General features: G+C 43.3%; 1 protein-coding gene across 1 annotated transcript; it reads right to left on the minus strand.

The window, feature by feature from the left end:
* Positions 1–1,218: 1,218 nt before the first annotated feature.
* Positions 1,219–16,320, minus strand: LOC115106588 (putative protein MSS51 homolog, mitochondrial). Its single transcript, XM_029629461.2, has 7 exons — positions 15,552–16,320; positions 8,473–8,640; positions 7,877–8,026; positions 4,751–4,875; positions 3,865–4,428; positions 1,964–2,057; positions 1,219–1,725 (listed from the first exon to the last, which is right to left on the minus strand). Exons 2-7 carry the CDS (start codon positions 8,628–8,630, stop codon positions 1,503–1,505), a joined length of 1,314 nt encoding a protein of 437 aa, XP_029485321.2. The 5' UTR covers positions 8,631–8,640; positions 15,552–16,320; the 3' UTR covers positions 1,219–1,502.
* Between the last annotated feature and the right edge of the window lie 32 nt (positions 16,321–16,352).

Here is a 16,352-nt window from a genome sequence, read left to right on the forward strand (position 1 = left end):
TAATTTCTCTACCATAAGCCGCCTCCAACCTCATTTTAAAGAATTTGGCAGTACGTCCAACCGGCCTCACAACCGCAGACCACGTGTATGGCGTCGTGTGGACGAGCGGTTTGCTGATGTCAACGTTGTGAACATTGTGACCCATGATGGCGGTGGTGTTATGTTATGGGCAGGCATAAACTACGGACAACAAACCCAATTGGATTTTATCGATGGCAATTTGAATGCACAAAAATACAGTGACGAGATCCTAAGGCCCATTTTGATGCCCATTTTTGTTAAGGTATCAGTGACCAACAGATTCATATATGTATTCCCAGTTATGTGAAATCCATAGATTAGGGCCTAATGAATTCACTTAAATTGACTGATTTCCTCATATGAACTGTAACTCAGTAAAATCAATGACATTGTTGCATGTTGTATTTAGATTGTTGTTCAGTATACCTAGGCCTAAATACCTGAATGTGTATGCTTATATATCAGCCTTCTAAAATTGCACTTTTATCACAGATAGGGCATTTGATTGTATTCAGGAGTGCATTTACAATTTTAATCCACTAGATGGGGATCTATTCAAGACTGGCGCACAAGCACCTATTGATGTGGATTGGATTGAGTCAATGGGATGGAATGGATTGCACTCGGTTTCGACACCGAAGGATTCATAATTCAACTTAAAATATTGATGGACAATTTTCACACTTCTGGAACGTCCACTTATTTGTGTAAGAGGAGACTTACATTTCCCTCACTAACTTTAAACATCAGCTATCTGAGCAGCTAACCGATCGCTGCAGCTGTACATAGTCCATCTGTAAATAGCCCACCCAATCTACCTACCTCATCCCCATATTGTTTTTATTTACTTTGCTGCTCTCACCAGTATCACTACTTACACACCATCGTCTGCGCATCATCACCTGCTCATATATCACTCAAGTGTTAATCTGCTAAATTGTAATTACTTTGCCTCTATGGCCTATTTATTGCCATACCTCCTCATTCCATTTGCGCACATTGTATATAGACTTTCCTTTTTTTCTATTGTGTTATTGACTGTACACTTGTTTATTCCATGTGCAACTCTGTGTTGTTGTTTCTGTCGCACTGCTTTGCTTTATCTTGGCCATGTCGCAGTTGTAAATGAGAACTTGTTCTCAACTAGCTTACCCGGTTAAATAAAAGTGAAATAAAATAAAGTAAAATAAATAACATTTTCATTGTATTTATTAACCAAATTAGTTTTCAGTTTCACTATTCAGCTAGTCGGCCTGCATGCAATTGTGTGCACACATAACTTGTAGGCTTTAGCAAACTAAGTGAATGATTCACCGGCACAATAAATGTATATAGCGTCATCATACACAAGAGATACAAAGGAGAGCAACACCATAATGTATTATGCTTATGCATATAAGCAACACTAAAAGCATCCATTTGAGCATTATAGGATGCTAATGTGGCAAACCCTTGACTAGAGGCTATTCATTTGATACTTTTTAAACCTTCCAATAAGTTCTAGAATTGTCCGGTTGCTCAAGCTCTTCTTGCTCCAGTAGGCCCTGAAAATAGAGGAAGTGGGAGTTGCAGTATGAAGGTGGTTTGTTGGGACAGGCCTGGACCTGCTCTGGCTTCTGGGATGAAAAGGGGTTGGGGCCACTGCCCTTGATATGCATTTCCAACTCCGACAGAATTTGTAGGGAAAAGTTCAGTTCCATCTCACTGTGGATAGACAGAAAAACACATATGATATCTTAACCCTATTTAAGTCAACAACAATCCTAGCTTTGGGCAAAGCCTTGTCAGTTTACCTGACCAGTTACAACCCTGTAACTTATCAGTTCCTGGTCAGGTAAACGCCCTCCCCCGAACGCCACTTCTGAACGCCACTTCTGAACACCACTTCTGAACACCACTTCTGAACACCACTGTCTTAAAGCATAGAGGTGAGGTGACTTACTTGAACATGGTGAAGAATGAGGGGATGTTGAAGTCTCTGAGGAGGAGGAGGCTGGGCAGCCAGCCTTCTCCCAGACCCTGTGTGGCATGAAACCCTTGGACACAAAGAGAAAGACACACATGAATGAATTTCCTTAAGTAAGGACAATACATTGAATGAGTCTCAACTTGAATCTGAAAAAAAGAGAACACAATCTAATCATGTTGTTCGTACACTGTTTAGCACACAGAGAGCGTCCATATCTCATTCAAAATATGGACATAGAGAGGGCACATTAAAGAAGCTACGGTATTGCATACAGGAATGTCAGCAACAATCGAGTGCATGTTCAGAAAAGGCATCCCGAGGGAGCTTATTACAGGGACAGTGTAAAGCCTCTAATGTTGACTCATCTAGGGTATCAAATGAAACACGATCTTATGCCCCGCCGTGTCTCGTGAGAGAACACACACCTAAGAAGGAGAGCATTTGTGGGTGAATAATGCATGTTATGAAATGTACACCCAAGGTTACAATTTAAATGGCGCTAAAACATTTAACGCGGACTAAGCCGTGTTTATCCCTCTAGGAGATAAGGTGACAGAGAGACACACCATCATGACTCTTAAGGGTCGCAATTACCACCGGCTACAGGGCCGGCCGCCATTTTGAATTTGGGACAAAGATTCTAAATATACCATAATTATGACTATTATGACTATTATCTGGATTCATTATACTCCTGCTATGAGGGTAGTTGAACATTGTAACGAGGAGAAAAGGCAGTGTAAGATGGCTTTCAAATAGTTGGACTTGCATGTGTTTTATTTGGGTTTTATATGGCGTCTCTGCTTCAGGCTCTATCTTTGCTGTGAAGATGTCACCAATTACTCCTCCATCAGCTGTCTCTGATGAGTTTCCAGTTGGAGAGTCAAACATTTTTGGCATGTAACCATTCTGGATTGTTTGAAACATTGTAGAGATTAGCCTGTTTCAACCAGAGGAGGTACTAGTCTGTTATCAGTGAGTCAAGTTACTGTTAAAAGAGTAACAGATAAAATAAGTGCATGTTTTGAAGTTGGATGCATCACTGTTGTCAATGCACTATAAACAGCTTTACTTGGACCACCTTTACATGTGGCATTAGAATGAAAACACTTTATTACCTCCACCCTCTAAGTAGATCTCAGCTTTCATTAGTATCTACAGAGACGGGGCTTGACTATGGGATAGGGTTTCCTGGGTTTGGATGGTAAAAAGGACACTGCCAGGGGTGTTAAAAATATATATTTAACCTTTTAGACAGTTAAGAACAAATTTGTATTTACAGTGATGGCCTACCGGGGAACAGTGGGTTAACTGCAGGGGCAGAACGACAGATTCTTACCTTGTCAGCTCGGGGATTCGATCCAGCAACCTTTTGGTTACTGGCCCAACGCTCTAACCACTAGGCTACCTGCCACCCCAAGTTGTGGGCTGCCTGTTAGGTAAACTCCAGAGTCCAGCAATCAGGTGCCAGGTCCGGTCCAGCTGTCGCAATGAATCACCAAGATGCCCAGTAAAAGTCTGGCCTAAACACATCTTTCTAATTTAGTGAGTAACTCTCCTCCTCCCCCATCATCCTGGCTCTGAAGCAGACTATTTCCCTCTCAAAGACAGCTGACCACTTGTGTTTGACTCTGCTTAATCTCTCAGGACAGACTGTTACCAGATGGCCAGGACACACGCGAGATTTGGTTCTGGGTGACGAGATTAGACCCTTAAAATACCTTGAAGTGGCAAATCTGGCAATAACACGTTTCAAACAAAAACAGACTTCTCAGAACTCTGAAGAGGGCATTCAACTCATTATGCCAACTACCATTCTTTCAACCCTAACCCTCTTTTAATTTGGACTGAATTTAAAACAAGGAAATATTTACCTGGGTGAAATCCAACCACCAGATCTGGCTTAGCTGCTTTCTCTGTCTCCACCATATCCTCATAGAACTGGTGGTAGAGGCCCTTATAGGCACTGATGAAGGTCTTCGTCTTGGGGCCAAAATTCGTCAGAGGGGGCCTCATGATTGGCCCGTCCACCACCTCTGGCCCCACCATCACCACCTCCAGACCCTTGTGTCCAGGAAACATTTGGTCCAGTTCCTCAAAGTCTGTCAATCGGGCTCCCATCGTCTCATTTAGGCTGGCCCCTGCTAGATGGATGGTGAGTGGTTTGAAGTAAGGATCTAGGCCAAAGAGTCTTATCGCCATGCCAACAGAAAGGGCCCGAGACAGGAACTCGCTCTCAACTCGCCATACAGACTCTCTCAGGTCAGCATCTTCTGGTCGTGGCCTAGAGACATTTTTCCAAAGCGCTCCCATATTTGTGCTAGACAAGATGGCGTCCAGACGGGGGGTTAGGTCGCCTTGCATGGCAAGCCAGTTGTCCCAGCCCTTCACCTCTGCTGCTGGCAGGGACCACTTCTCTGTGGTGAATGGGAGATCTCCTGATTGGGTGGCAAAGAGAAGTAGTATGAAAAATGGAACCGTGATGACTGTTTGTCGTTGCTTAGCAGCACAGAAAACCTAGTTATACTGTGGAATATCATACAAAACAATTATTATATGGAACCTTGTTGTACACCATTTAAAAGTTGCAGACACTGTGAACTAGGATTTTTTTGTATTTCAATATTGTATTGCAATGAACTGATATATGCATTGGTTGCACTTCCAAAAAGCTGAGTGTGTGGGATTATAAATACAAAAGAAATGGTCAAGCAATGTGTTACAAGATCACCTCTCTCCCACACCTTTCTAACGTCTCACCTGTAAACATAAGCCACTCCACCAGCCGATCAACTGCCACTAGACGCAGCTTCTTACAGAACATCTTATGCTGGGGCCAGTCCTTCTTCTGACACTCCTTTGTGCAGTAGTATACATTCAGACACCTGCGTGTGTGTGAGAAAAGAGGAAAGTAGGGCAAAGAGGAGGATGACATTTATGTTGAACATGCAAATAGAGTGCATCTTTGGAATCCCATCGCAGGCTTGCTTCTTGTGAGATTAGTGGCCTATTTGTCTTGGTATATCAATAGCAGCCATATCACATTGGTGTGTAGAGTCATGCCACGGCCAGGTTCAAACTCTGACCTTAGCCATCAACAGAGGCATTTGACACATTTAAGACCGTTGGAGTCGGTCCTGTTTTCAAGAGCAGCCGGTGTTAAATAGCTGGGGTAAAGGACAGAATCTAGGTGGAAATTTACTGCTGATTATACGACCAGGGGTCTTGCGCCTGGCCGCATGGTTTAGGTGGTAGAGATAATGCTGTCGGCGGGGTGGCTGCCTGGCTACTCTCTGAAATCATAATACCCTAACCCAGCATCCACCACTTTAAGCCCCAGACTTGGTTACATTTAGATTGACATGTATTCAATTATCAGTCGCCATTGACAGAGCCACTTTCAAATTCTCTCAGTGCTGATGAGGTGATCCAGACTGGACAAAGTAGCTTATCCACTTTCTGGGCAGCGATACTCTGAATTAACGGCAGTGAAGTGTTTTCAAACTAATGTCTAGTGCAAAGGTTACAAAACTTTCCTTTAGTCTGTGAACTATACCTTAAGCTATGGACATTCATTTTTGAAATACCAAATTCTGACAAAAGCGGTCTTTCCAGTCATAAGCCACAACCCACCAGTGAAGAAGTTTCCCCAAGGGTTTATAGGTGATAATCCTATATGCCAAAGACCCTGCCACCCATCGTCAACATTGCAATAATGTCAACAGCTCTGTCTTGTGTCCCCAGGAAACGCTTGTACTTTCCTCCCGAGCCTCAAAAATGCCCCGCTGGCGCATCAGACAGGCTCAATCAAATTCTCAACGTGTTTGAAAGAAATCAAATGTTATTTGAACCCACGTTTGATCTATAAGGCTTGTGTATTAACTTTGAACAAGTCACAGCTATGACGCTTTCTGGCTGGAATGGAACTGAATGACGAAAGTCTGTCATGGAGAAGTTTGTTTTTGTAGCTTAGAAATTGCTCACCACTACGGTCAATAATAGACTCTTAAATGGAAATATGACAGCGTTGACATGTCATTAGAAACTGCAGGTTTCTTCTCCAACTGGACAAAGTCATAGAGTCGCCGAGAGCTGAGAGAGTCAGAACGCCTGGCTAAATTTGCCCTTGGCTAGGACCCAGTGAGTCTGTACCGAACTATCCTAAATGAGCTGCACATGAATGTGTGGTGTGGACGGCACTGGTCAACCTGCTTATCACACGACAGCTATAGATCAAAATACCTTCCCGTCTGCGTTGCGACATTGCTGACCATAGAATGATGTCATGTTGCATCGAGGGGTTGGCAGGCAAATGTGAAAGTTATCTTCTCTTTTTTTCGATAAGCAAATAGTTAGAAACGTTCTGCATACACTGAGTGTACAAAACATTTGGAACACCTTCCTAATATTAAGTTGCACCTCCTTTTGTGTGGTGCCAGGACAACAACCTCTCCCTCAACGTGATCGAGACACAGGAGATGATTGTGGACTACAGGAAAAGGAGGACCGAGCACACCCCCCCCATTCTCATCGACGGGGCTGTGGTGGAGCAGGTTGAGAGTTTCAAGTTCCTTGGTTTCCACATCACCAACAAACTAACATGGCCAAGACAGCAGTGAAGAGGGCACGACAAAACCTATTCCCCCTCAGGAGACTGAAAATATTTGGCATGGGACCTCTATACCAGGCGGTGTCAGAGGAAGGCCCTAAAAATTGTCAAAGACTCCAGCCACCCTAGTCATAGACTTTTCTCTCTGCTACAGCAAGGCAAGCGGTACCGGAGCTCCAAGTCTAGGTCCAAGAGGCTTCTAAACAGCTTCTAACCCCAAGCCATAAGACTCCTGAACATCTAATCAAATGGCTACCCAGACTATTGCATTGCTGCCCCCCCCCCTCCTCTTTTACACTGCTGCTACTCTCCATTTATTATCAATGCATAGTCACTTTAATAACTCTACCTACATGTACATATTACCTCAATTACCTCGACTAACCGGTGCCCCCACACATTAACTCTGTACGGGTACCACCTGTATATAGCCTCGCTATTGTTATTTTACTGCTGCTCTTTAATTATTTGTTACTTTTATTTCTTATTTTTTTTGGTATTTTTCTTAAAACTGCATTGTTGGTTAAGGGTAAATAAGCATTTCACTGTAAGGTCTACACCTGTTTGATTTGGCCCTTAGAACAGCCTCAATTTGTTGGGGCATGGACAACAAGGTGTGGAAAGCATTCCATAGGGATGCTGGCCCATTTTGACTCCAATCCTTCCCACAGTTGTGTGAAGTTGGCTGGATGTCCTTTAGGTGGTGGACCATTCTTGATACACACGGGAAACCGCTGAGCGTGAAAAACCCAGTAGCGTTGCAGTTATTTGACCCACTCAAACCGGTGCACCTGGTACTTAATACCATACCCCGTTCGAAGGCACTTAAATCGTGTGTCTTTACAATTCTTTACAATCCATGTCTCAATGGTCTCAAGGTTTAAAAATCCTTCTTTAACCGGTCTCCTCCCCTTCATCTAAACTGATTGAAGTGGATTTAACAGGTGACATCAACAAGGGATCATAGCTTTCGCCTGGATTCACTTGGTCAGTCTGTCATGGAAAGAAATGGAAAAGGGGATACCTAGTCAGTTGTACAACTGGTGGTGGTGCGGAGGGCTTCCTTAATCGACCATCCACAAGAGCAGGTGTCCCTTATGTTTTGTACACTCAGCGTTGACAAGTCCTTTATAAGCAATGAAACTGTACGAGTAAACATTTATCAACTGTAATAACCATCATGGAATGGGTTTATGTTATGGTGAATAACCCTACTAACCCTACTTTGTGGTCACATTTCATTCATTGACCTGCAACTCCTCAATGTTTTGACTCACTTCACACAACGCTTGAGTGTCTGGCCCTCTGACAGGTGCTCTGGAAGCCTGTTGCAGCTGGCACAGAATTTAAACGTCTCCTCCATTTTCTGGAACATGTCCTTGTAGTTACGGAACGCCCCTCCCTTAGTCTTTCCTTCAATAGCTGCCCTGCGGTGAGAGAGACACACAAACTGCTTCCACACAAAGAATAATAATCAAATAGTACGTTGTTTATTGATTTAAAATCGTGTAACCAGAAAATATTACAGGCTTGGTATTTTTTAAATGTATTTTACCTTTATTTAACTAGGCAAGTCAGTTAAGAACAAATTCTTATTTTCAGTGCCGGCCTAGGAACAGTGGGTTAACTGCCTGTTCAGGAGCAGAACGACAGATTTGTACCTTGTCAGCTCGGGGATTTGAACTTGCAACCTTTCGGTAACTAGGCCAACGCTTAACCACTAGGCTACCCTAATATGATGGTCGTAGGGGTCAAAGTAGCTTTTAAAATGTGGTGACAGCACGCACATGTTTGGGGTTGGTGAAATGGGGCTATTGGTTTGGTGCTTGCTCGGTAATTGAGTTTGTCAGATTACATGTCAGCCTATATTTACCTGTATTCCCCATAATCCTTCATGTTTAGTTTGTTGAGAATGACCTTGGACAGGCCAGGGACGTTGGAGTCCAGAGAGTAGAAGCCAATGCGGTCTGAGAACACGCCGTCTATTCCTGGAGCAAAGGATTCTGGGAGAGCTGGGATTTGTCCAGACATTTTGATGTGTCTGAATGTTGTTACAAGGGGAGACAGACAGACAGACAGACAGACAGACAGGACAGACAGACAGCTGATGATCAATCAACTGCAACTCTGCGGCTTCGTCAAGACACTTGGTCAACCAAAATATGTCCTATAGATAGCTTGTCTATGGTATGTTTTAGAACTGGCACACCATGGTGACTTACAAGGACAATTCTATTTGCCAGCCAATTGTCTACAGCAGTAAATATTCCTAGCATGTGGCCCAAGCCACAGAGGTTCAGGAAGTCACTTTATACTTGATTGACAGGCATAACCCAGACACTCTTGGGGTAAATAATGGGACACTGTTATGCCCCAAGAGCCCAGATTGACAATGACAAGGAGCAGAGATAGTAATGCGATCTCAGACAAACAATTGGGGAGGGTGGGATAGTGGGGTGGGATAGTGGGGAGGTCAGAAGGACAGACCACTAGGATATCCCACTTTCTAAAAAAATAAAATATATTCAGTCACAGATCAAAATGTATAACACATCCACTAGGAAGTCATAACCTTACGTTATGTCGACTAATCTCACTCAATTCAGAATGATTAAAGGAATTAAGTTTGACTTAGTTAGAAGTGCATATGTATTATTTCACACAGTTTTTTACTTAAACATTTCACTACACCCACAACATCTGCTAAATATGTGACCAATAAAATTTGATTTGATTTGCATGATTCTACTTGTGTTATTACATCGCCAACAAACAAAATTGACATCCTATGATGAGTAAAACATTGAAAATGTATAGTTTAATTAAGTTAAGAAACATTCCTCGAAATGAAAGCCAGACATTAGATGAGTATTTGGATTATATTTTATTGAGGTGTTTTATACAGGTGTTTCTGTAGATTAGAGGAACTGCTGAACACTGTTGGTTTAGACGTTTCTGGATACAATACTGCCTCCTAGTAGTACCCCCTCTTATTGGAACCCTCACAGATTCCAAGGTAGAAGTCCTAATTTGGGCAGCAGGGGGTTTAGCAGTCCCTGTATGTCTGTCTGTTCAGTCCAAAGTACAAAGGACTGACAGACTCTCAGGTCCCTTGGTGCATCACACCACGGATCGCTTCACGTAGCCAGCCAGTACAGTGCCTTTGAGCCGGTGCTTGGTAGAGTCATAAACCCCCCGTCTAGAGCTCTTGGAGGAGAGCTTGGCACAGATCTCACTGTGTTTCTCCAGGCGACTAGGATCAAAGCACCGGCCACAGTGCTCACACTGCTTCAGCTTGGAGTTGGCTGCACTCATCCCAAATCGACGTTTCAACTCCACCTGAATGAATGGATTTTATCAGATGGGCCAAATAATGGGTAAGATATACAATATGTACAAAACAGATGGTGGGCTGGTGGGAGGAGCTATAGGAGGATGGGCTCAATGTAATGGCTGTAATGGAATGAAGGGAACGGTATCACACAAATCCATCATATGGAAACCACGTTTGATTCTGATCAATTAATTAAATTCCAGGCATTACAACGATCCTATCCTCCTATAGCTCCTCCCATCAGCCTCCTCTGATACAAACACACGTGATCACCAACACTACACTAGATCAATAGTTAGCATGGCTTTGGAATGTCAAGCTACTTTACCTGTCTGTCCTCCTTTTTCTCTTCCATGTTCAACCCCGTCTTGACTTCCTTTGGCTTGCTCACAGTGTATCTCTTGGCTGTCTGCTTTGGCTTACTAGCCACACTGCTTTGTTCTCCATTTCTCCGCACCTCTTGACTCCTTTCTTCCTCTTCTTCGTTATCTCTTATCATCTCCCATAGGTCAGAATCCACCTTCATCAGGCAGATCTCCTGGATGAACTTCTCCACCTTTTTTCTCAACCGTTCTTTTGCGTTTTTCTCCTCCAGAGCCTGAGCATCCATCTTGGCCCCACTCTTCATCAGTTTCAGTTCTTGGGTGACACTGATCAGCTTGGCCTTCATATATGCCATCACCTGCTCAGCTTCTGAGTTAAAGACGTCCCATACCATCTCATCGGGGCATGGCGGTAGATCCTGTACAGTTAGGGTCTGAGTCTTGAACTGAACATGTTTCTTCACAACCTGCCTTCTGTACATTGAAGCAGCAGGACGAGGTTTGCCCTCTGGTCTGACTGGCTGGAATGGCTTCTTCTTGGCATCATTGTTTGACACAGTGACTCTGGCTCTAATGGGAGGCAGTGGCATCTTGGTGACCATATTGGCTCCATGGACTGCCTTCAATGGCTTGGCACTATGGAGGTAGATGTCTTTCACCACGCAGGTTTGATCCCTCTTGGTCCGGATGGGTTGCAGTGGCTTCCGGATGGGAGGAACAGTAGCCTTCCCTGACTGCTGAGATGTTGGAGCTACATGCAGTCCTTGACTCTTCCCATTGCAGATGGACCTCTTTTTCTGCAGTACTGGGATTCTGGAGGGAGGATGTGGTTTCTTTTCCACAGCCTTCAAACTGGCAAGTTGCTGCAGAGCACTCTTTCTTTCTTCAGTCAACTCCAGTACTGGGATTCTGGAGGTGATAAAACTGTTTTGTTTGAGCGCTGGAAGCTTCTCAGTGGCCTTGGGTTGAGATGGCAGGGCAGGCTGAATGGAGTTGCTACTGGCAGCTCCAAGGTTCCCTGTTAAAGCATTATCTTCCTGTATCGGCTGCAAGAATCTCCTCATCATCAAGGAGATTGACAGTGTCCTTCTTCTAACCTGGTTCTGCAACTAAGTTTTTGTCTAGTAGCACTTTCTATATTTTATGGTGATCTACTGTGTTATCTATATCTCTCAGGAGGAATCTGCTAGCTTGCCTTGGATACTAGTGTTCTATTTTCAGCAATCAGGCGCCAGAATGTTCAAACAGAACATTTAGAATTTATTGATCAGTTGTGACATCATAATTGGTTCACATATAATGAGACTTCTAGAATCTCAAACACTTAAGTGGATGTGATGTCATAATAGACCATAATATACTGCCCAAAATGGTGAATGTGACCTACCTGTGTTGAACTGCTTGCCCTCATCTCATATTTAAATAAGTCCCTTTTCTTTGAGGGGAAACATATTATTGTACTCTGTGAACTGTCAATTTAAAAGACAATTTGCCAATTTATTCATTACTAAATGTAACTAACATTAGATCGTTAATCCTGAGATTCTTACCTTTGCCTCGGCAGTCTCATCCAGATCATCATGGCGTTTGTAGTTCTTTATGATAGCCACATTAGCATTTTTGGGGTCTAAATACAGGCAAATATATTGGTGTCACCTTGTCCTACAGAGATTTATACAGTTATCGAAAAGTCACACAAGTGTAAGCCTACATGAAACACATCCCTTATTTTAAGTGTTTCTAAAATCCCCTATGGGGAGAAATGAATAGTGAACAAACGGTTGGAAGCATTTCCTTATTTGACCGCTATGTTTTATGGGTATTATGATTCATAATGTGGTACCAGAGTGGCGCAGCGGTCTAAGGCACTGCATATCAGTTCAAGAGGCATCACTACAGTCCCTGGTTCGAATCCAGGCTGTATCACATCCGGCCATGATTGGGAGTCCCATAGGGCAGCGCACAATTGGCCCAGCATCGTCCGGGTTTAGCCGGGTTAGGCCGTCATTCTAAATAATAATTTGTTCTTAATGGCCCCTTCCCCATACCAATCTTCCACTACTATAAGCTGAAAAGGGGTAACAGGGTCTCCCTTATCTTATTCTGGCCTGATGCCCTGATGTCAGAGTCCCCCTAACAGGATGGTAATACCCTGGTAACAGGAAACCCTGGGGAATAGAGCTCCATTTGTGAAGATCAGGAGATACGTCAGAAATGAGGCGACCAGCCTGTTGCCCTCGACGCCAAATCCCAACTGCTACAGCGAATCAATCCCCTCATGGCCACCTACGTGTGTATCATCCCACTGCGTGTGTATTGTCAGTATCAACACACAGGGTGTATTGACAGTCTGTAGCCTCCACCTGCAAGGGTTTACATGACTGTAAATTAACAGGTTGTACAACAATCTATATACTAAATATAGACAGGGATTTACACAGGGAAATATAGGGATTGCAAAAATACCAGTCTCAACGTCAACAGTGAACAGGCGACTCCGGGATGTTGGCCTTCTAGGCCGAGTTGCAAAGAAAAATCCATATCTCAGACTGGCCAATAAAAATAAAAGATTAAGATGGACAAAAGAACACAGACACTGCACAGAGGAACTCTGCCTAGAAGGCCAGCATCCCGGAGTCGCCTCTTCACTGGTGACGTTGAGACTGGTGTTTTGCGGGTACTATTTAATGAAGCTGCCAGTTCAGGACTTGTGAGGCGTCTGTTTCTCAAACTAGACACTCTAATGTACTTGTCCTTTTGCTCAGTTGTGCACCACGGCCTCCCACTCCTCTTTCTATTCTGGTTAGAGCCAGTATACGTTGCTCTGTGAAGGGAGTAGTACACAGCGTTGTACCAGATCTTCAGTTTCTTGGCAATTTCTCACATGGAATAGCCTTCAAGAATAGACTGACGAGTTTCAGAAGAAAGTTATTTGTTTCTGGCCATTTTGAGCCTGTAATCGAACCCACAAATGCTGATGCTCCAGATACTCAACTAGTCTAAAGAAGGCCAGTTTTATTGCTTCTTTAATCAACACAACAGTTTTCAGCTGTGCTAACATAATTGCAAAAGGGTTTTCTAATGATCAATTATAAAATGATAACCTTGGATTAGCTAACACAATGTGCCATTGGAACACAGGAGTGATGGTTGCTGATAATGGGCCTCTTACTTACTTACTGACTTTATTGTCCCTATGGGGAAATGTTGTTGCAGTGTCATGTACACGTTTAAAGTGGCGTTTAAATACAAAACGAAATCGACAATACAACTTTCATGACAGTTACATACCAATAAAACTTAATTATTATTATTATTTTTTTAAATGACTAGCCTGCTGGCCTTACTGAGTCGATAGGAACATTAGCCCGAGCTATTTAGGAGGGATATATCACACCTGGCACAAATGATTGTCGAGTTCTGTTTTTCCTGCTGATGGTTGCCCTATACCTGCGCCCAGAGGGGAGTAGTTCAAAGTCCGGAAACGGGGTGGCTTGGGTCTAAAATGATTTTGTGAGCCTTGGGAGGGCCCTGACCTTAAAGATCTCATCCAGGCCTGTCTGTTTGACTCCAAGTACCTTGCTTGCTGTGGTGATAATCCTTCTCAGCATATTTCTCTGGCTGACAGTGGCATTGCCAAACCAACAAACAATACAAAATGTTTAAATTACTCTCAATGAAAGATTTGTACAAACAGAGTCAGTATAGTACAGTCTACATTAAAAGATCCCAGCTTTTAGCGAAAGAACAGTCTCTGTTGGCTCTTTTTGTAGATCAAGTCTGTACCTTTACTCCACTGAAGCTTATTGTCCAAGAGGACACCCAGATATTTATATTCCTCTACAATCTCTATATTCTGACCTCTGATAGATGTTGCAGAGGTCGGTGTTGTACACTTCCTGAAGTCTACGCACATCTCTTTGGTCTTGTTGGTATTGAGGACCAAGTGTGATTCCTCACACCACTCTACAAAGTCATCTAGGCTGATCAAGGCAGTGTCATCCGCAAACTTAAGGAAGTGTCTGTCAGGATGGGAACTAGTATAACTATTAGTGTACAAGATGTACAGGAGTGGGGACACATCCAGGAGGAGAGCCTGTGTTGGTATTGCGTATGTCTGACACGTGGGGACCTATTTTGACTCGCTGTGAGCGTCGGCTCAGGAAGTCCAACAGCCACAAAACCAGCCCCCCCATCTAAGGAGAAGTCCAGAATGAGTCTCTGTGCCAGAATGTAGGGCTGGATTGTGTTTAAGGTAGAAGAAAAACAGAACCCTAACATGGGATTTGGCACCACTAGATGTCTATAGACCATGTTAAGGAGGGTAAGAATGGCATCATCAACTCCTCTGCTAGGCTGATAGGCAAACTGAAATGGGACGAGACGCCTCTGTATATAGATATTCCATAAGAAATACGCTGTTTCCAGCTACAATATTCATTTACAACATTAACAATGTATACAAGGTATTTCTGATCAATTTGATGTTATTTTAACGGACAAAAAAAAAAAAAATTCTTTCAAAAACAAGTGACCCCAAACTTTTGAACGGTAGTGTACATTGTAAACATACATTTCTCTCTTCGAAGAGTGTGTGATATGAGGCTCGTAGGAGCTTGGTGAACAGGGAGAGGCTAAAAACCCAGAGACACTGGATGTCTTGAAACTCTATCCTTGAAAAGGCTGTCTCCAAAAGCACTACAGAAATGCACCAAAGATAAAATGACCTTTGCAGACAAATTCCTAACATTTTCTGGCGTACACATATACACACTGACTATACTGTGTAGGTTTGTGGAACTTTAAAATTGTATAGAGGTACAGAAGTTCCATACTGGAACTGTACAGAAAGTTTCCAAGAAAAGTGTCAAGGGTCTTTGTCACAGAAATATTGCGTATTGTATGTGCAAGGCATAAAAATGCATTTTATAATATTCTTTTCATACATTTTCCAGACAGAAAAAAAAAAGTTTTATTCAAGGGTCCAAATTGAAAGAACTGCAGTATATTAGTATGTTTCATATCTAAAGGGCACAAGGAGGGCAAAGCATAGAATTAATAGATTTCCCATCAGAGGAAAAGTTTAAATTCTCGATGTTTCTGACCAAGAAGTCAATCACTCAGTGCACCATACTGTCAACATTCACTACAGACAGCCTGTATATTCTAAGTCATTATAAATCACTACATCACTATACCGAACCACTACACAGACAAATTACAGCAACACCGGTAAACATGTAAACTTGTTTTTCTATTGACTCACACAGGTAAACCAAAATAACTTCACAATACCTTGTCAGGCCCGGTTCAAGGGAATGTGGTCTAGACTTTTCCAGATTCTTGGTTCTTCACTGGGTCTCTCTTTCTAGTCCCTTCCTCACTCCTGACTGCCTGGTGAGGGATGGTGAGGGTGATTGACAACTCCCCAGGTTGGGTGGTGGTTGTGCAATGCAGTGAAAACCTATTCCTCTCCGAGCTGTCCCGAGCTGGGGGCCAAGGCAAAGTGCTGATGCCTGAGCTCTGGACGATTTCTGGCATCCGAGGTTGAGGGGCAGATTCGGGAGAGGGGGGGGGCAAAGGGAGGGGATGAGGGGATGGAGGAGAGAGGGGTAGAGGGTTAAGTGATAAACAGTGACGAGGGTTAATAATAATAATATATTTATTTTATATAGCGCTTTTCCATTACAAGTAGAATCTCAAAGTTGCTTTAAAAAAAACAAAAGAAGGTTAAGTGAAATACAGGCTGAAATGGGTAGACGGCAGGGGGGTTGTTGAGGGGTTAGTTGGTTCCCGGAAGGGGTTCTGGGTGATTTCACAGGGAGTCTGACATATGCTTCTTGATTATCAAGGCATGTTCCTCTACCCTGCATCAGCCTCACATGCGGAGTTGCTCTCTGCTGGACAGAGGCGGTAAGGACAGAGCACCAGGGAACACGAGTAGGGAAACTGACACTGAAGAGCAGAGTTCACATTTCTTCCAGCTGCAGCCAATGAAAACGGAGAATACTAATTGACATCAGGTTGTCAAGAACTGTCCATATGCCTGAAACCTACTGTAGCCAGATGACAACGCATGCAGACAGATTGAACAGT

The sequence above is a fragment of the Oncorhynchus nerka genome, linkage group LG23, assembly GCF_034236695.1.
Source record: "Oncorhynchus nerka isolate Pitt River linkage group LG23, Oner_Uvic_2.0, whole genome shotgun sequence".
Classification (NCBI taxonomy): domain Eukaryota; kingdom Metazoa; phylum Chordata; class Actinopteri; order Salmoniformes; family Salmonidae; genus Oncorhynchus; species Oncorhynchus nerka.